Below are 18,609 nucleotides of genomic sequence, written 5' to 3' on the forward strand. Positions count from 1 at the left end.
CCTCTCTCCTCCCTCCAGATGCCCCGGCCACGCTCGGGGTTGGCGAGGGAGTGAGCGGTGCCAGGGGCAGCCAGGCTCCCCGGACCGAGCGAGCGTCTGGGCTCGAACCCTGGAAGTGAATGCCGACCAGAGGTCGCCAGGCCGCGTCCCCAGGACCCTCGGAAGCGCTAAGTCCCCGCGCCGACAGGGCTCAAGGGCCAGACCCGGGAAGGGCGCAGGGAGCCGCGGGAGCCACCGGGCCCCAGGCGCGGCCCCCTGCGGTTTATTGAGTGAAGTTCCGCCAGCCCCGCGCGGCCGCCTCGGCCCGGACCCCGTCCGTGCGTCCGTCTGTCCGCCCCGGGGCCTGGGCGGTCCCGGCCCGGCTCCCGCCCTCAGAGGTGCGGGGCGTAGAAGGCGGGCGCGCCGTAGGTCTGCGAGCCCAGCACGAAGGGCGACAGCACGGCGGGGCTGGACAGGAAGGGCAGCTGCGCGGCGCACACCAGGCCGCCGGGGCCGTGCGCCGGGTACCCCGCGGGGCCGTGCATGGCGAGCGGCGCGCCCATGGGCGGCGAGGGGCTCAGCGGGCTGAGGCCGCCCGCCAGCCCCGCGCCCGCGCCCGCGCCCGGGCCCGCGCCGCCGCCGCCGCCGCTCGGCGCGCTCGTGTCCGCGCCCGGGTTCTGCTTCTTCCACTTGGTTCGGCGGTTCTGGAACCAGATCTTCACCTGCGTCTCGGTGAGGCTCAGCGACAGCGCCAGGTTGAGGCGCTCGCACACCGACAGGTAGCGCGTGGCCTTGAACTTGTTCTCCAGCGCCACGAGCTGCTCGTAGGTGAAGGCGGTGCGCGCGCGCCGCGGCTTCCCCGACTTGGAGTCCGAGCCCGTGCGCTTCCTCTTGGGCTTGGCCGCCGTGCCCGGCGTCCCCGAGCCTGCGGCCGCCGGGGCGGCCCCGGGGCCCGGCGTCCCCGAGCTGCCCCGCGGCGCCGCGCCCGGTCCCTCGCCGGCCGGGGACGCCGCGGCCTCGGCCGCCCCGGCGCAGCCCGACCCGCGGGCCCCGGGGCCGCCGTCCCCCCGCGCCGCCGCCGCCTCGTCCGCGTCGTCGTCGTCGTCCTCCTCGGGCGCGTCGTCCCCGCTGTCCGCGCTCGGGCTGCGGCCGCCGTCGCCATCGCCGCCGCCGGCCTCCGCTTCGTCGGCCTTGGAGGGGTCACCGGCACCTGTGGCGGAGGGCGAGGGGCGCAGGCCCGGGTCAGGCCCGCGCCGACGCTTCGATGGCTCCCCGCGCCCCCCGCGCCATTTCGTCTCGGCCTCGGGTTTCCTCGATCCAATTTCGTTTCTTCGCCCCGCGCCCCGCGCCAGCCGGCCACCAGGAAGGCCGCCGGGGAGCCGGGCCGGGGAGGCCGCCAGGGAGCGCGAGCCGGGGGGCCGGGCCGGGGAGCGCGAGCCGGGCGGGCCGACCCCCGGGAGCCCCCGATCGATCGCGGGGCAGATACCAACTTAATTAAACTAGTTATCAGCCATTTATTTCAGCGAATATTTCCCTCCCGTGACGCCGGGCACGGGCCAGCCGGTTACCGGACGCTCAGCAGCCCAGCCCGGCCGCCCCCGCCCGGCTCCCCGCGGAGGCCCCGCCCGGCCGCAGCCCGGCCGCAGCCCCCGTCCCGGCTTCGGCCTCGGGACCGCGGGAGGTCGCCGCTCCGCCCGGCCCCACAGGTGGTCGGCAGCCGCTCGCGGCGCCGGGACGAAGCTGTCGCCGGCGGATTCCTCCAGGGCGACGGCCCGGCTCGGCGACCCCGCCGGACCCTCCGGGCCGCTAGGGATCCCCAGAGCCTCGCTCAGCCCGCGGCACGGACCGGTTCGCGGGCCCCGCCCGGTCCCCAGTCCCCGGTCCCGGTTCCCCCGTCCCGGTCCCCCCGTCCCCGGTTCCCGGTCCCCCCGTCCCCGGTCCCCAGTCCCGGTCCCCCGTCCCCCCGGTCCCGGTTCCCCCGTCCCCCCGGTCCCGGTTCTCCCGTCCCGGTCCCCCGTCCCGGTTCCCCCGTCCCGGGTCCCCCGTCCCCGGTCCCCAGTCCCCCGTCCCCGGTCCCCGGTCCCCAGTCCCGGTCCCCCGTCCCCCCGGTCCCGGTTCCCCTGTCCCGGTCCCCCGTCCCCCCGTCCCGGTTCCCCCGTCCCGGGTCCCCCGTCCCCGGTCCCCCGACCCCCGGTCCCCAGTCCCGGTTCCCCCGTCCCCGTCCCGGTCCCCCCGTCACCGGTTCCCCCGGTCCCGGTTCCCCCGGTCCCGGTTCCCCCGTCCCCGGTCCCCCGTCCCCCCGGTCCCCCGTCCCCGGTCCCCCGTCCCCGGTCCCGGTTCCCCCGTCCCCAGTCCCCCGTCCCCGGTGTCCTAGTCCTCCGGTCCCACGTCCCCGTTCCCTGGCGTCCCCCCCGTCCCCGTCCCCCCGTCTCCGTCCCCTCGTCCCCGTCCCCCCTTCTCCAGTCCCCCGTTCCCCCGTCCCCGTCCCCCCGTCCCCGTCCCCTCGTCCCCGTACCCCCGTCCCCCCGTCCCGGTCCCCGTCCCCTCGTCCCCGTCCCCCCGTCCCCGTCCCCTCGTCCCCGGCCCGCAGCAGGGGGAGGGGCGCGGCACGGCTCCCGGGCGCGGGCGGGTCGATGGCGGCCCTAATAAGTGTAATGGGTTTTAATCGAGTAATTATCCGAATTTTGACCCTATAATTTAGACGTGGGCGCGCAAGGTGCTCGAAAGAGATACGCGCGCGCCGTAATGGGATATCGACCGGGCCGCGCCGCTTCCCGCCCGCAATCGAAGGGATTTAATTGTTTTTCCAGAGATAACCGGCGTTTTGTCACAATTAGTCTGATTTGCCCCGCAGAGGGGGGGGCGGGGGTCTCCGGCCGGGCAGCCGCGGCGGCGCGGGGGTCCCGGGCCGGGCCCGGCTCGCCGAGCCGCGGAGCCCGGGTCGGACGGAGGCCCCGCGCCGCCCGCGCTACTCACCCCGAGGCTCGGCTCCGGGGGCGGCGCCGACTCCTCCGCCGGCGGCCGGGGTCCCGCGCTCCGCCTCCTCCGCCCGCGGCGCGCGTCCCGGGGCGCACGGGGCGTTCGGGGCGGGCGCCCCGGGGCCCAGCAGCGCACAGCGGCGCCTCCGGCTGTTGAACTTGTTGGGGTCCAGGATGTCCAGCACCGAGAAGGAGGTGGGGCGCGCGGGCGCGGCGGGCCGGGCCGCTCCCGCGCCCTCGGGCGCCGCGGGCGCCGTGTCGCCGGCCGCCAGCGGCGGGGCCCCGGCCCGGGGGAAGACGGCGAGGTCGGCGAGCCCGTCCATGGCGTCCCGGGCCGCGGCGGCCGGGCCGGGCGGCGGCGGCGGCGGCGGCGGCGGGGGCAGCGCGGGGGCCTCCCCCGGAGCCGCGGGGCCGCCGGCGCTCATGCCCGCCTCCGCCGCTCCGCCGCTCCGCCCGCGCGGGCCCCGCGGCTCACCGGGCCCGCATCACCGCGCCGCCGCGCCGCGCCCGCCGCCGCCGCCTCAGGCTTCCGCCGCGCCCGGCCCGCGCATGTACCGCGGCCCCTCCGGAGGCGCGGGCGCCCGCACGCCGCTCGCACGTGCGCCCGCGGGCGGCCCGGGCCCCGCCGCCGAGTCAGCGCGCTCGCCTAAGTGGCTGCGAGCGGTCCCGGGCCCCGGACCCCGGGCTCCGGCGGCGACCACGGCCCGCGGCCCCCCGAGCCGGGCCTCTCGGACTGCGGCCGCGTCCGCCGGCGTCTCGAGCTCCGCGGCCGCGGCCCCCGCCCGCGCGGCGCCCGCCCCCTTCACGCCATCGAATTAGAGGCCCCGAGGGGGCGGGGCGGCGGCGGGCGCCCGTCCGGGGGGAGCGCGGGGAGGAGCGCGGGGAGGAGCGCCGCCCCCGCCCCGCCGCGCCCCCGGCCGGGCCGAGACGCCGCCAGCGTGGAGGTCGATAGCCTTGCGGCGGGGACCGGCGTGCTTGTCCCCGGAATCACGCGGCAGCGCGGGTCCCCGGGCGGCCCGGCGGGAGGGGGCCGGGCGGGGGCCGTGCGCGCCCCGGGCCGGGCGGGGAGGGGGGCGGGGGGCCGGGGCCGGGCGGGGAGGGGGGTGGGGGGTCAGTGCGCGCCCCGGGCCGGGCTGGGACCCGGGTCAGGCCGGGGGTGGGGGGTGGAGGGGCAATGCGCGGGCCGGGCCGGGCTGGGATCCGGGTCAGGCCGGGGGTGCGGGGTGGGGGGTCAGTGCGCGCCCCGGGCCGGGTGGAGGGGCAGTGCGCGGGCCGGGCCGGGCTGGGATCCGGGTCAGGCCAGGGGTGCGGGGTGGGGGGTCAGTGCGCGCCCCGGGCCGGGCTGGGATCCGGGTCAGGCCGGGGGTGGGGGGGTGGGGGTCAGTGCGCGCCCCGGGCCGGGTGGAGGGGTGGAGGGGCAGTGCGCGGGCCGGGCCGGGCTGGGATCCGGGTCAGGCCGGGGGTGGGGGCTGGGGGTCAGTGCGCGCCCCGGGCAGGGTGGAGGGGTGGAGGGGCAGCGCGCGGGCCGGGCCGGGCTGGGATCCGGGTCAGGCCGGGGGTGCGGGGTGGGGGGTCAGAGCGCGCCCCGGGCCGGGGTGGAGGGGCAGTGCGCGGGCCGGGGGTGGGGGTTGGAGGGTCAGAGCGCGCCCCGGGCCCGCGCGCCCCCGTGCGCGCCCCTCGCCGCGGTCCCCTGAGCCCGCTCCGCGCACGGGCTCGGTCCTTTGCAATTACCGCGGGCAATGATCCTTCGGAAACAGAAATTAAAAGTTGGGGAAAATAATAAGGGCCCGGTCGGCTGCCGTGTGGGCCGAGCCCGGACACGCCGAGCCCCGGGAGGCTTGGGCCCAGCCGCCCCTCCTCCCGTCCGCCGCCCCACGAGCGAGCGTCCCTGCCGAGATTCTAATCGGACCCACGGCGCGGTGTCCTTCCTCGCCGGGACTTGATGGTTCTTTATCTTTAAATTATAAATCACCTCTGGGGAAGGAGGGAGGGTTATCTCTGGTCGAAAGAAGGTAATTATCTCCGCCGCCCGCTCCCCCCTCCCCCCGAGTCTGAATGTAGACGTCCACGCCGCTCACACTCACACACGCTCGCACGCTCATTCAGCGTGGCACCGCCGCATTCATTCACGAGCTCCCAGGCGCGCCCCCGCCCTCTCCCCGCGCCCAGGGCCCCCCATTTCCCTGCCAGCAGTGGAGGGGTTTCCGAGGGACACAGACTGGGGGCCTCTCACACCCCAAGTGCGAAGCACCTGCTGCCGGGCCAGGCCAGGCGTGAACTCAGCCGGGAAGCTCCACGCAGGCCCCCCGCCCGCCCTGGCACACTGAGCCAGCTCCACACCTGCCCTGCCGGGGAGGAGCGGTGGGGTTCATACCCCGGGCCAGGGACCATCTTCATCCAAGACAGCACGACTGGCCGTCAAGTGATGCTTTGTGCAGGGACGACTATGGCTCTGACGTACCAATACCGCACAGCTCTTCAATAGCACGCGTAGCAGATACATGACAACGGGATCACGTCCCCCGAAGCATGCACACGCGGGCACGTGTGCACACACACACGCCCTTGCCTGCACAGCGGCTTCCCGAGTTCACAGGTCCCAGCGCCCCTTCTCCTCCCTCCCTCCTCCACCCCTCCACGTTCTGCTGTGCAGGAACAGGCTGGGCCGGGACCGGGCATAAAGGGTCCCCGGCATTGGACAGTGCACCTGCGGGAGGTACTGTGTGTGGAGCAGAGGTGTCGGGTGGTGGCTCTGGCCTCACCCCATCTCCGAGGACCAACCCCAGGCCCACAGGCGCATAGCAGCCCCCCTCCGGGGTACCTGAACCTGCTCCCTCCCCCACCCCAGCTATAAAGACATCCTTTAGCACCTAATCACAATTGATTGTCAATTAGACTCTCATTTGTGCGATCACTGCCCATCTGCCATCTCAGGTTATCTCCAATTCACCAACATCACTTGCAGGGCCCCAGGTGGGCACTGACAGGTGAGGCCCGTGTGTGCATGTGTGTGTGGTGTGCGTGTGTGTGTGTGTATGTGTGTGCGTGTGTGTGTGCACACGTGTGTGTGTGTGTGTGTGTGTGTGTGTGTGTGTGTGTGTGTGTGTTGCCTCCGCCTGCTGGAGGGCTGGGAACCAGGCAGCCCAGCCAGGATAGGGGTAGGCATGTATGGGGAGGGGGGAAGGAATCTGGGGGAGGCTGGTGACAGAGACTGACTGAGGAAGGGAAATGTGGGGCCAGATTTTCTTGAATCCTTTCCCCGACGCCAAGGAAGGCTTTGTGAAGCTTTGTGGGAGCCCTGCTCCCGGCTCCTCTCCTCATGAGTCAGGTGGGCTGGCTCCTCCTGCTCCTGGGAGCTCAGTGGTCTGTGGGGGGGGGGGAGCAGGGGCAGAGAGCTGAGTGTGAGCTGGAGGGGCTGCATGTTTGGGGGTTACTGGTCAGGGCACTTGAAAAGCCACTCCAGGATGTTGGATGCTCACCCTGCCCTAGAATGCACGGGCCCTCTACACCACCTTACATGTGTGGAGCCCAGGCCTGGGGCTGTCGGCATGCAAGCCCACCAGCTCTGAGCATGGAGGCCCAGGAGGGGAGGCAGAAGGGACCCCTCTGCCAGGCTCTGCACCACTGCCCGCCCCCCCTCCCAGTCTGGAAACCAGTGCTCATTGTTTTTCTTCACTTGCCTTCTCTAGGACAGAGCTTCCCTTCCAGAAAAGGGAGGGAGCTGGGTGGCTGGGCTCTGGAGGGGCCAGCCCAAGCCTGGAGGAACTGACCACAGGACGCCGCCCCTTCAGGAGCTGGTCAGCTCCACAGACAACGCCCCCCACCAGTGGGAGGGGGTGTCAGCTCCACAGGCAGCGCCCCCCACCAGCGGGAGGGGGTGTCAGCGCCACAGGCAGCGCCCCCACCAGCGGGAGGGGGTGTCAGCGCCACAGGCAGCGCCCCCACCAGCGGGAGGGGGTGTCAGCGCCACAGGCAGCGCCCCCACCAGCAGGGGGGGGTGTCAGCTCCACAGGCAGCGCCCCCACCAGCGGGAGGGGGTGTCAGCGCCACAGGCAGCGCCCCCACCAGCGGGAGGGGGTGTCAGCGCCACAGACAGCGCCCCCAACAGCATAGTCAGTATTGCAGGGCAGCCCCTGCAGCGTCCATGAGGCAGTGACCAGAGCCCAGGACAGCACTGCCAGGACCCTGATGTGCCTGCCGTCCTAGACCATTGGTCAAGCCCTGGGACACTCTAGAGGGAACAGGCTCTGTGTGTGGAGTCCAGGCACAGTGCCCCAGATGAGACACGTGCGGTCCACCTCACCCGAGCTGGACAGCCCAGCTGCTGAGAGGCCCACTTTCCACACTGGGTCTCCACTGTTCCAGTTGCAAGGTGCATGGCTTCGGAGATGGAAAACGTGCAGTTTGTTCTGGCTCCCTGGAGATGCAAACACAAGGTGGAAACCTTTGAAGAGGAAGCCAAAACCAACTGGAGCCACAGGGACTGCGGGTGCTGGGGGCCGAGGGCAGCCAGACCCGAGGGCTGCTTGGGGCAGGGGACCTTCGCCACACGCCTCGCTCCTGCCTGCCGCGGGCAGCGCCAGCTGGGGTCCTGGCAGGTGAGGTGGGCACCACCTCGACGCACCCAGAGACCTTTTTATCCACAGGCTCCATGCGGCATGGTTTATAACCAGTATGTTGTGTTATACTGTGTTCTTTATAACCAGGAAAATTCTGGCCCAGCTCTGAGCCATGCTGGGCAATGTATCCACTACTGGCACTGCTGAGCCGCCTTCCTCCGCTCTGCAGCCGGAGCAGGACTCCTGGAGCTTTCTCCCATTCCCCTGTGCTCCCCTGGCCTGAGCCCCGTAGACCCCACTTCAAAGCCACCAGGTAGGCCCGCGGGAGCCCCTGCTCTCAGCTGGGTGTTATGCTTCCCACGCTGGAGACCCTGCGGCCTGGAGCGGGTCCCCCGCGTGCACTGCCCTCCTCCCAGCCCCCTCTCCTCCGCTTCTCCCTCTGCGCCTGGTTCTGGGCCCACGCGTGCACTGCCCGCCTCCCAGCCCCTCTCCTCGGCTTCTCCCTCTGCGCCTGGACCTGGGCCCACGCGTGCACTGCCCGCCTCCCAGCCCCTCTCCTCGGCTTCTCCCTCTGCGCCTGGACCTGGGCCCACGCGTGCACTGCCCGCCTCCCAGCCCCCTCTCCTCGGCTTCTCCCTCTGCGGCCTGGACCTGGGCCCACGCGTGCACTGCCCGCCTCCCAGCCCCCTCTCCTCGGCTTCTCCCTCTGCGGCCTGGACCTGGGCCCACGCGTGCACTGCCCGCCTCCCAGCCCCCTCTCCTCGGCTTCTCCCTCTGCGGCCTGGACCTGGGCCCACGCGTGCACTGCCCGCCTCCCAGCCCCCTCTCCTCGGCTTCTCCCTCTGCGCCTGGTTCTGGGCCCACGCGTGCACTGCCCGCCTCCCAGCCCCCTCTCCTCGGCTTCTCCCTCTGCGGCCTGGACCTGGGCCCACGCGTGCACTGCCCGCCTCCCAGCCCCCTCTCCTCGGCTTCTCCCTCTGCGGCCTGGACCTGGGCCCACGCGTGCACTGCCCGCCTCCCAGCCCCTCTCCTCGGCTTCTCCCTCTGCGGCCTGGACTCCAGGTGTTCAACTGACCCGCGCGTGCCTCTTTCTGGAGCTTCCCCGGCGACCCTCCCCACCCCATGACCCCAACTCGCTCCCCCCCAAGTCCCAGTCCCGCGGCATCGTCCCGTGGCCAAGGCCCCTGCCTGGCCCCCGCCAGGCCCTACGTCCCCTCCTCGCTGCGTCCTCCCCGCGGCCCCGCCCCCTGCCCGGCCCCGCCCCGTGCCCCGCCCCGCTGCGTCCTCCCCGCGGCCCCGCCCCGTGCCCCGCCCCGCTGCGTCCTCCCCGCGGCCCCGCCCCCTGCCCGGCCCCGCCCCGTCCTCCCCGCGGCCCCGCCCCCTGCCCGGCCCCGCCCCGTGCCCTGCCCCGCTGCGTCCTCCCCGCGGCCCGGACCCCTGCCCGGCCCCGCCCCGCCCCGTGCCCCGCCCCGCTGCGTCCTCCCCGCGGCCCCGCCCCCTGCCAGGCCCCGCCCCGTGCCCCGCCCCGCTGCGTCCTCCCCGCGGTTCCGCCCCTTGCCCGGCCCTGCGGCAGGGCCCGCTGGCAGGAGGACGAAGCCAGGGCCACCTCAGCTGGGGTTGTTAGCTTGTGATCACTCACAGCCATCTAACTAGAAGTTTGAGGAAGGAGCTCTTCCCACCCCAGGGTGGCCTTGGGCCAAGGCCCGCGTGGCGCGTGGCGTGGGGGCGTGGCGCTGGAGGGGCGTGGCGTCGGAGGGGCGTGGTGTTGGGAGGAGGGCGTGACCCTGGGAGGGCGGGCCGAATCCTTGTGCGGAGAGGAGGTCAGTCTGTGGGGGCAGGGAAGCGTGACCTCGCGGAAAGGAGTGTCCATAGAATGAGTGACAGGGAGGAGGGCGTGTCCATAGGGTGAGTGAGTGACAGGGAGGGGGCGAGGGAAGGTGGGAGGGGGGAGCGACTGCTCCAGGAAAGGTCGCGCGGGGGCGTGGCCGCGGCGCGGGGGCGTGGCCGCGGCGCGGGGGCGTGGCCGCGGCGCGGGGGCGTGGCCGCGGCGCGGGGGCGTGGCCGCGGCGCGGGGGCGTGGCCGCGGCGCGGGGGCGTGGCCGCGGCGCGGGGGCGTGGCCGCGGCGCGGGGGCGTGGCCGCGGCGGCCGGGAGTCGCCGCTCCAGCCGCTGGGCGCGGGCGGAACTCCGGGCGGAGGCTGGTGGGGTGCGGGGCGCCCCCTGCCTGGAGGCCCGGCCGGCTGCCGGAGTCTCCGCAGCCTGGGCCTCCGTCCGCCCCGAGCCCGGCTCCAGGCTCGCCGTCCCGCCGCCTCGGGACCCGCGTGCTCCCCGCGAGCTCCCGCGCGCCCCTTGGGCCCGGGGTTCGCGTCCCGGAGCCCGGGTGCGTCCAGGCCCGCACCGGAGCCGGCGTGCGACCCCAGCCCGCTGCCCGGAGCCCCGGGGAGCCGGTGCGGGGGAGAGGCGGACGGGGCCGCCCTCCGGGCTGCTCTGCCCCGGCCCGCCGCCCTCCCCTGCCCTCTCCCCTGCCCTGCCCTGCCCTCCCCTCCCCTCTCCCCTCCCCTCCCCTCTCCCCTACCCTCTCCCCTGCCCTCTCCCCTGCCCTGCCCTGCCCTCCCCTCCCCTCTCCCCTCCCCTCCCCTCTCCCCTACCCTCTCCCCTGCCCTCTCCCCTGCCCTCTCCCCTGCCCTGCCCTCCCCTCTCCCCTCCTCTGCCTTCTTCCCTGCCCTGCCCTCTCCCCCTGCCCTCCCCTCTCCCCTGCCCTGCCCTCTCCCCCTGCCCTGCCCTCCCCTCTCCCCTGCCCTGCCCTCTCCCCCTGCCCTCTCCTCCCCTGTCCCCTGCCCTCCCCTCTCCCCTGCCCTGCCCTCTCCCCCTGCCCTGCCCTCCCCTCTCCCCTCCTCTGCCTTCTCCCCTGCCCTGCCCTCTCCCCCTGCCCTGCCCTCCCCTCTCCCCTGCCCTGCCCTCTCCCCCTGCCCTGCCCTCCCCTCTCCCCTGCCCTGCCCTCTCCCCCTGCCCTGCCCTCCCCTCTCCCCTGCCCTCCCCTCTCCCCTGCCCTGCCCTCTCCCCCTGCCCTCTCCTCCCCTTTCCCCTGCCCTCCCCTCTCCCCTGCCCTGCCCTCTCCCCCTGCCCTCCCCTCCCCTCTCCCCTCCTCTGCCTTCTCCCCTGCCCTCCCCTCTCCCCTGCCCTCCCCTCTCCCCCGCTCTGCCCTCTCCCCCTGACCTCCCCTCCTCTCTCCCCTGCCCTGTCCCCTCCCCTCTCCTGCCCTGTCCCCTCCCCTCTCTCCTCCCCCCTCCCCCTTCCATTTCTCTATGTATTTTCCTCTCCGTGGCGGGAACACATTGACGGGAGGAAAGGGACACATTACGACCGCGAGCCCAGCGGGAGGTTTAACGACTTGAAATGCGCCCCACAGGCCGGTGGCAGACGATGAGGGCTGAAATGACCGGGAGTCAATGGCCTCACCGGGTGTCCCGGGCTGATAAGCTGCGCGGGGACAATGTTGACTATTACCGCCGACAGCTTGAGCTATGACGCTATTAGTTATGCTATTTTTAATAATCTATGCTATCGGGCGATAATTAATTAATTACGCGGAGGTCTGAAGGGCCCATTACCGGGTCGTGAGAAGGGGATCGAATCTGGGGCAGTGCCCGCCCGCCGCCCGCCGGCCGCGGAGGTCAGGCGCAGTGCCCGGCTGGGCTGTCTGGCTGTCCGGCTGTCCAGCTGGGCTGGGACTGTCCAGCTATCCGGCCTCCACTGTCCGCTGTCTAGCTGTCCGCTGTCCCACTGTCCGGCTGTCCGCTGCGTCCCAGTGACACCTGCCGGGCCGCGGGACCCCACTGCCTCCTCCAGCTCCAGCCTGGCCGCCCCCTGCCTACCCCGCCAAGCTCTCTCTGTCCCAGGCTCTTCTCCTCACCACTTGGTCCTTCCCTCTCAGTGGGCCACCCTGCCTGTCCCCTCCCCTCTGCCCTGTGAAGGACTGGGCCGTCCTGCCTGTCCCCTCCCCTCTGCCCCGTGAAGGACTGGGCCGTCCTGCCTGTCCCCTCCCCTCTGCCCCGTGAAGGACTGGGCCGTCCTGCCTGTCCCCTCCCCTCTGCCCCGTGAAGGACTGGGCCGTCCTGCCTGTCCCCTCCCCTGTGCCTGGTGAAGGACTCACCTAGTTCTGGCGTGTGTCTGGAGCCTCCTGTTTGCACTGCTGTGTGGCTGGAGGAGCCACGGGGATGGCATACACTCGGAGGTGGCAGCTGCCAGGAATTTGTCCTTCCTCTTGCTCTGTCACCACCGGAGACAGGGCACCCCTGCTCCACATGCCTGTAAGGAAAAGCAGAGAGGGCAGGTCAGGCTGTGTGGAGTCCCCCCTGCCCAGTGGCGCTGACCTCAGGGGCTGTGGACTGAGTGCCCTGTTCCCGGGAGCCTCCTGGCAGGGCTGAGGGCCTGTGCATGGCTGTTCCCAGGCCCGGCTCCGGCCTCTTCACCACCTAACTGCACTCAGAGGCAGACAGGCACAGGCGACAACCACTGTCGAGCCATTGACCAGGCATCTGCTTCCCGCCGTCTCACCCCAGGATTGTTGCTTCTCAAAACATCTGCAGCTGGTTTGCATTCTAAGTGGAGGCTGTAGCTGCTGCCATGTTACCTGTGTGTGTACCCTGGGTGAGCACATAGACCACGTGCAGGTAGGGTTGGTGTTGCTGCATGGCTCTGTGCCCTTTGGAGGGGCCTGGTACACTGGAAGGCCAGGCTGAGAGGCCTCTGTCCAGACGCCCCTGGCGGGGACCAGCACACAGCCCCCCAGTCCCTTTCTGGAGCCTCCCTGACAGCTTCGGGCTCTGCTCACTTTGCCTACGGTTGCAGGAGGTTCACGGTGGTAAACTTCCCCCAGGCCTGTCCCACAGGGTGCCAGGCACGAGGCAGACCTGTGCTTGTGAATCGAGTAAAACCTCCACGGAAACACACCAGGCTGCTGACGGTACCACCCAGGCCTAGTTTACGTTAATTTCCGTACCAGGGTTTTATGGGGTTGTTTTTACTGGTGATATAAAAATCCAATAAAGTAAAATTTCTGCCGTTGGTTTTCTTGTCTGTGATTTCAGGTGATGGCTGGTTGCCGTGCCCCTGAGATCCAGTATTTGAGGGTCTGTGTGACTGCTGACCTTGGGGGCTCCGTGGAGGGGCGATGGGCCGGCAGGCAGTCAGCACTGCCGAGCCTCTTGACTGTTCCTCTCGTCTCCTCTGCTTCTTGAAGACGACACTGGTGTGGTGTTTGCAGGCTGGTGGCCCCGCCGTGTGTAAGTGCTTTGTGTTGTCACGGGAGACTGTGTAATCTGAGCCTTAGTGTCATGCACACACATAAATCCACCACGCAGCCCGGTTAATTACCGTTCACTCAGCCCGGCTGATCCGGTGGCTGGGTTTCCTGGAGTTCACGGCTGCACACTTCCCTGAGTGGCCCTCTTCGGGGGAAGAAGGAGGTGGTCTGCAGGGCAAGGAGGGGCCGCTAGCCGTCGCTCGCACCAGCAGGGCCTCCCTTCCCACCCGGTCTCCGAGGGAGGCGGGCAGAGCGTGCCGGGGACCGCTGGGACGGACACGTTCCTTCATGAACGTCAGTCACGCGTGTGCCTGCCACGCCGCCTTTGTCCTTCTCCACTTGTGCAGCACCGGGGTTGTTTCATGGTAATAGGTTGAAACCCCTATTATAAAATACAGTATTTCAAACCTATGCCAACCCCGGAGTAGGGCGGATGTCTCCCCTGCGCCTGTCACTCCCCGTGAACAGTTCTCAGCGTTTTGTCTCTAATGCTGGCCCCGCTCCTCACAGACCTCTTTTCCCCTCTCTGGGAACATTTTAAAGCACAGCTCCAGACATTCCATGGCTTTATCTGCAAGTATATGAGACAGAAAAGAGTCAAACATATACAGAATGGAAAGAAAACACCATCTCCGTGGAGATGACGCAGTTGTCTGTGGAAAACACCAGAAGCCTGTATGAAAAGTTCCAAGGACAAAGCCAACCAGATAGAGCAGGCAGCTGGATGGCCGGCAGACAGGCGGGTGTGTATCAGCCACCAACAACTGGAAATCGAAATTTAAAACTGCAAAGCCCACAGCAGCCCCAGGCTGCTCCTTCTGCTCCCGGATTTCTGAGTCTCACAGACAGATGTGGCCTCCATCGCAAATGTTTTCTGTGTCTGTGGACCTCGTCCTGTAGTTTCCCCTCTTCTGGTCGCTGTGTTGGGCTGTAAAGGCCTCACCAGGCCGCTGTGTGTTTACTCCTCCATACTTGCTGGATTCGGTTTGCTAGTGTGTTGGGGGAGGTGTCCGATGTGTGCTCTTGGGGGGTCTTGCTCCATAGTCTGTCTCCTGGTAGTTGCTTTGTCTGACCTTGGGAAGATTGTAGTGCTAGCGTCATATAATGACCTGGAGAGCAGCGGGCATGGTGGCTCATGACTGTGACTCCAGCCATTCTTGTTTGCCATCCCATAGTCGAACTAGCAGACAGGAGGGAATAGAGTGAGAAAGCAAGAGGGCGTGGTGCACACGTGTGCACACATACGCATGCATGCACGCAAGCACACACTTCTTTCTTTCTTTCTTTCTTTCTTTCTTTCTTTCTTTCTTTCTTTCTTTCTCCTTTTTGTGAGTCATGGGGCTTGAACTCAGCCTGGACGCTGTCCCTGAGCTCTTCAGCTCAAGGCTACCGCCCTACCCCTGGGCCACATCCCCATGTCCTATTGACTGGTGGGTAATTGGAGATGAGTCTCAGATCCTTTTGTGCCCAGGCTGAATTTGAACCACGATCCTCAGATCTCAGCCCCCTGAGTAGCTAGGAGGACAGGCGTGAGCCACCACAACCGGCTACCTATGGCTGTTTTCCATTATTGGCCTATTCACGTTTCAGGAGAGTGGCTCTTCCCAGCAATCTCACTCCTGGAGCACAGCGTACTGAGGGTATACACAACAGCCGCCCCTTCTCGGCACATAACGTGCTCCAGCCACCGCTGGGGTGGCCGGGAGGGGTGCCTGTCATGTGTGTGGTTGCGGAGCAGGGTTTGGGCAGATTTGAGGGGTGTTGCTCAATTGCAGTCATCATTCTTTGTCTCTAGCATCCTGTGTCCATCTGGCTTGGTTTTGCTAGGCGTTTGACAGTTTGATGCCCACCAAGATGTCTTGAGCTCACCGTGCGTGGGCCTCACCTGTGGGTTCCAAGAGGGCTCCACACAGCTGTGGCGTCTGAGTGGGATCTGTGCTGCTGGTACAGCACTTGTCTTCAAGAGGGCTGGGTGTGGTGGCTCATGCCGTTAATCTCAACTGCTTGGGGGCTGAGCGTGTGGCTTAGTGGTAGAATGCTGGCCCAGCGCACATGAAGCCCTGGGTTCATCCCTCAGTACCACAGACACAGAAAAAGCTGGAAGCGGCGCTGTGGCTCAGGTGGCAGAGTGCTAGCCTTGAGCAAAAAAAGTATCCAAGGACAGTGCCCCGTGAGGTAGGAGGGTCTGAGGTCAGCCCCGGCCAAGGTGCAGGGCTCTATCCGAAAAACAAACTGAAAGCAAGAGGACGTGGGCTATGCTTTAAAGGTAAGCAGAAATCCCTTCATTAAAATCCTCCCACCACAAGGAAGAATTATGACACTTCCAATTTAAATGTAAGATGTTAGGTTCTTAAGAGACAGAGCTATTGACACAACCCACACACCCATGAATCCACCATTTAAAGTGGACGCGTTTTGCTTTACTGCACAGATAGGATGGTTGTCACACTTTTCATTGCGGCAAGAGAGAAATGGTGTAAAGGAGGAAGGGTTTGCCTTGGCTCCGTGTCGGAGGTTTCAGTCCGCTGCCATGGGCTGTGGCGAGATGGAGGCAGAGGGCTCAGCTCCTCCTTCCTGAGGCTGGCTGGGCACGGCCTCCTGACCTCCTTTCCCTAACCAGGACCCTCCTCCATGTCTACCGCTTCCCAACAATGCCGTTGGATTCTGGACCCGTGCAGGGGTTGATCCATTAAACAGGTCAGAGCCCGGGAATCTGGTCATCCCGCAGTGATTGAATTGACCTGCCTACAATACTGCAGCCCTCCGAGGGGAGGCACACTGTAGCCCGAACTATAGCCAGACTCCAACACAGCCCTCACCATAGTGGATTCCAGAGTCTTTCCATCATCTCCAAAGAAATCGTGAGTCTGCAGCCTCCCCTCCCCTCTCCAGCTCCGGCCTCTCAGCAACCGCTAGTGACTTGTTTCTGCCAGGTCCCTCCGAAACCGAAGCAGTCTTCTGCCTGGTGAGCGTGTGTAGTTAGAGTACTGCGCAAGGCTCAGCTCATCGTAGTCAAGCCCACAGTTGGGGCCCCTGCTGCGGCTGTGTGGACACAGTAGTCACCCGTTTATGAACGTCGGGTCGTTTCCAACGTGGGCCATTATGAACAACGCTGCGATGCACAACTCTGCATTCATTTCTGTGTGAACGTGAGTCATCATTCTCTCGGGTACGTACCCCGGAGTGCTGCGCCATGAGGTGACCCTTACACGTCGTTGTATTATCTTTAACATTTTTTAAGTGGGGCTGTGGCTCAGGGGTAGGGCGGTAGCCTTGAGCTGAAGAGCACAGGGACAACATGGAGGCCCAGAGTTCAAGCCCCAGGACTGACCAAAATGTGTGTGTGCGTGCGTGTGCGTGTTTATGTATGTTTGTGTGTGTGTTTTTGTGTGTTTGTGTGTGTGCGTGTGCATGTGTGTGTGCCTGTGTGTGCCTGTGTGTGTTTGTGTGTGTGTGTGCATGAGCATGTGTTTGTGTTTCTGTGTGTGTGCGTGTGCATGTGTTTGTGTGTGTGCGTGTGTTTGTGTGTGTGCATGTGCATGTGTGTTTGTGTTTCTGTGTGTGTGCGTGTGCATGTGTGTTTGTGTGTGTGCCTGTGTGTGTGCATGTGTTTGTGTGTGTGCGTGTGTTTGTGTGTGTGCATGTGCATGTGTGTTTGTGTTTCTGTGTGTGTGCATGTGTGTTTGTGTTTGTGTGTGTGCCTGTGTGTGTGCATGTGTTTGTGTGTGTGCGTGTGTTTGTGTGTGTGCATGTGCATGTGTGTTTGTGTTTCTGTGTGTGTGCATGTGTGTGTGTGTGTGTGTGTGTGTGTGCCCGTGTGTGGGTTTGTGTGTGTACTGGAGTTTGAACTCAGGGTCTTCCCCTTGTTAAGCTGGCACTCTACCATGGAGCCAGCGGCCCTCACCAGCCCTGTTGCACACTCAGTCGTCTTCCCTGGGCTGGCCTCACTCAGTTCTCTGTATGTCCACCTCCCAGATGGCTGGGTTTATAGGCAGGAGTCACCACGCCTGGCTTTTGATTCTCACGTAGCAGTGGATGTGGTCTGGGCCTGCCTGTGGTTTTGATGGGCACATCCCTGACGCCTGGCCCATCAGCGTCTTCTCAGGTGCTTCCTGGCTGCTTTTGTGTGTCCTTTAATGAGACATCCGTCCATATTACGTGCCCACTCTGATTTTATTTGTTCTTTGGAAGTTCCGGGGCTGAAACCCAGGGCCGTTTCACATGCCAGGCAAACCACCAGATCTCCCCATTTCATGAAGGCATAACAGTCTTTTTACTCGTGAACACTTAAGTCTTTGTATATTATGGATGCAAATTCCTTATCATATGATGTGAACTTTTTTCTCATTCTGTAGGTTGTTTTTGCATTTTAAAAATCATACCAAGGGGGAAAACGAGATGAGGGGTGGGGGAGGGGGGAAGGGAAATGGGGACCATGACATGTGAAAGGGTATCAATGGGTGGGAATTAAGGCACCATTCAAATATCATGTAGCCCTTCTATTAATTACTATAAAAATATATTAAAAAAATCATACCAGCTCCATCATGGCCGGCGTGCTGAAGAAGACCACTGGCCTGGTGGGCTGGGCTGTTTGCGACACTCTTTACGACAGGCTAACTATATTGTACAAAAAGATTCTTGATGTTCGGGAGCCATTCCCTAAAAATGCAGCATACAGAAAATACACAGATTACAAATGAGAAACTCAATAGGGTTAAAGCCGAACCAGATGTTAAAAAGTTAGAAGACAAACTTCAGGGTGGCCAACTGGAAGAGGTGATTCTTCAGGCTGAGAAGGAACTAAATCTGGCAAGAAAAATGTTAGAGTGGAAACCATGGGCACCATTAGTGGAAGAGCCTCCTGCCAACCAGTGGAAATGGCCAATATAAGCACTGTCACAAGTCTTTGATCTGCTCATGGGCAACTATATAATTAAATGTTCTGTTACATTGAAAAAAATCACACCATTTTGGGCTGGGAGTTTAGCCTAGTGGTAGAGTGCTTGCCTAGCCTGCACAAAGACCCGGGTTCAAGTCCTTTGTACCACACACATAGAAAAGCCAGAACTGGTGCTGTAGCCCAAGGACAGTGCTCAGACCCTGAGTTCAGTCCCCAGGACTGGCAGAAAAAAATCATACCATTTTCCTGGGTGCTGGTGGCTCACGTCTGTCATCCTAGCTACTGGGAGCTTGAGATCTGAGGATCATGGTTCAAAGCCAGCCTGGGCAGGAAAGTCTGTGAGACTCTATCTCCAGTTAGCCACCAGAAAACCAGAAGTGGCACTGTGGCTCAAGTGGCAGAGCTCTAGCCTTGAGCAAAAGAGCTCAGGGACAGCGCCCAGGCCAAGTTCAAGTCCTACAACTGACAAAAAAAAAAGGTTGCCATTTGAAGCACACAGTTGTGACTTGAGTGGTGCCAGGCCATCTAGTGTGGCTTCGCTCTTGTCACTGTGTCTGGGGCAGGAGGGTTTATCTTCTCGGTTCTTACAGGGGCTGAACCGTGCTGTTACCTACTGGATGTGACAGGTAACTAAGGAGAACTCAGCTTCGTCCCTGTGTGCGCGGACGCAGCTTTCCGGGCACAGGGCCCTGCCACTGGGTGGTCCTGATACTCATGCCAAACACAGGTCGGCCACAAATATGTGCTGTTTCTTAGCTCTGACTTGGTACGTGCGCCCGTCTGTGTGCGCGTGCTGGGGTTGAGGCCGGGCCGCCCCCACGTGGGCGAGACGTAAACCCCTAAGTTACACAGCCAGTCACCTGGTCTGCATGTCTGGTTGCTGTCA

General features: G+C 65.7%; 1 protein-coding gene and 1 pseudogene across 1 annotated transcript; one reads left to right on the forward strand and one right to left on the reverse strand.

The window, feature by feature from the left end:
• Positions 1-371: 371 nt before the first annotated feature.
• Positions 372-3,382, reverse strand: Nkx1-1 (NK1 homeobox 1). Its single transcript, XM_090344140.1, has 2 exons — positions 2,956-3,382; positions 372-1,189 (listed from the first exon to the last, which is right to left on the reverse strand). The coding sequence occupies exons 1-2, from the start codon at positions 3,380-3,382 to the stop codon at positions 372-374; spliced, it is 1,245 nt and encodes a 414-aa protein (XP_090200266.1).
• A 13,985-nt stretch (positions 3,383-17,367) lies between these two features.
• On the forward strand, positions 17,368-17,713 carry LOC150056080 (NADH dehydrogenase [ubiquinone] 1 alpha subcomplex subunit 5 pseudogene; annotated as a pseudogene).
• The last annotated feature ends 896 nt before the right edge of the window (positions 17,714-18,609 follow it).

Source organism: Megascapheus bottae, chromosome 13 (assembly GCF_031878675.1).
Source record: "Megascapheus bottae isolate mThoBot1 chromosome 13, mThoBot2.hap1, whole genome shotgun sequence".
Lineage (NCBI taxonomy): Eukaryota > Metazoa > Chordata > Mammalia > Rodentia > Geomyidae > Megascapheus > Megascapheus bottae.

Bases quoted from the DNA above. Each gene is read 5' to 3' on its own strand.
- Nkx1-1 (XM_090344140.1), bottom strand. From the start codon at position 3,382: ATGAGCGCCGGCGGCCCCGCGGCTCCGGGGGAGGCCCCCGCGCTGCCC. The intron at 1,190-2,955 runs GTGAGTAGCGCG...CCTCCGCCACAG, and splicing joins CCCCGGAGCCGAGCCTCGGG to GTGCCGGTGACCCCTCCAAG.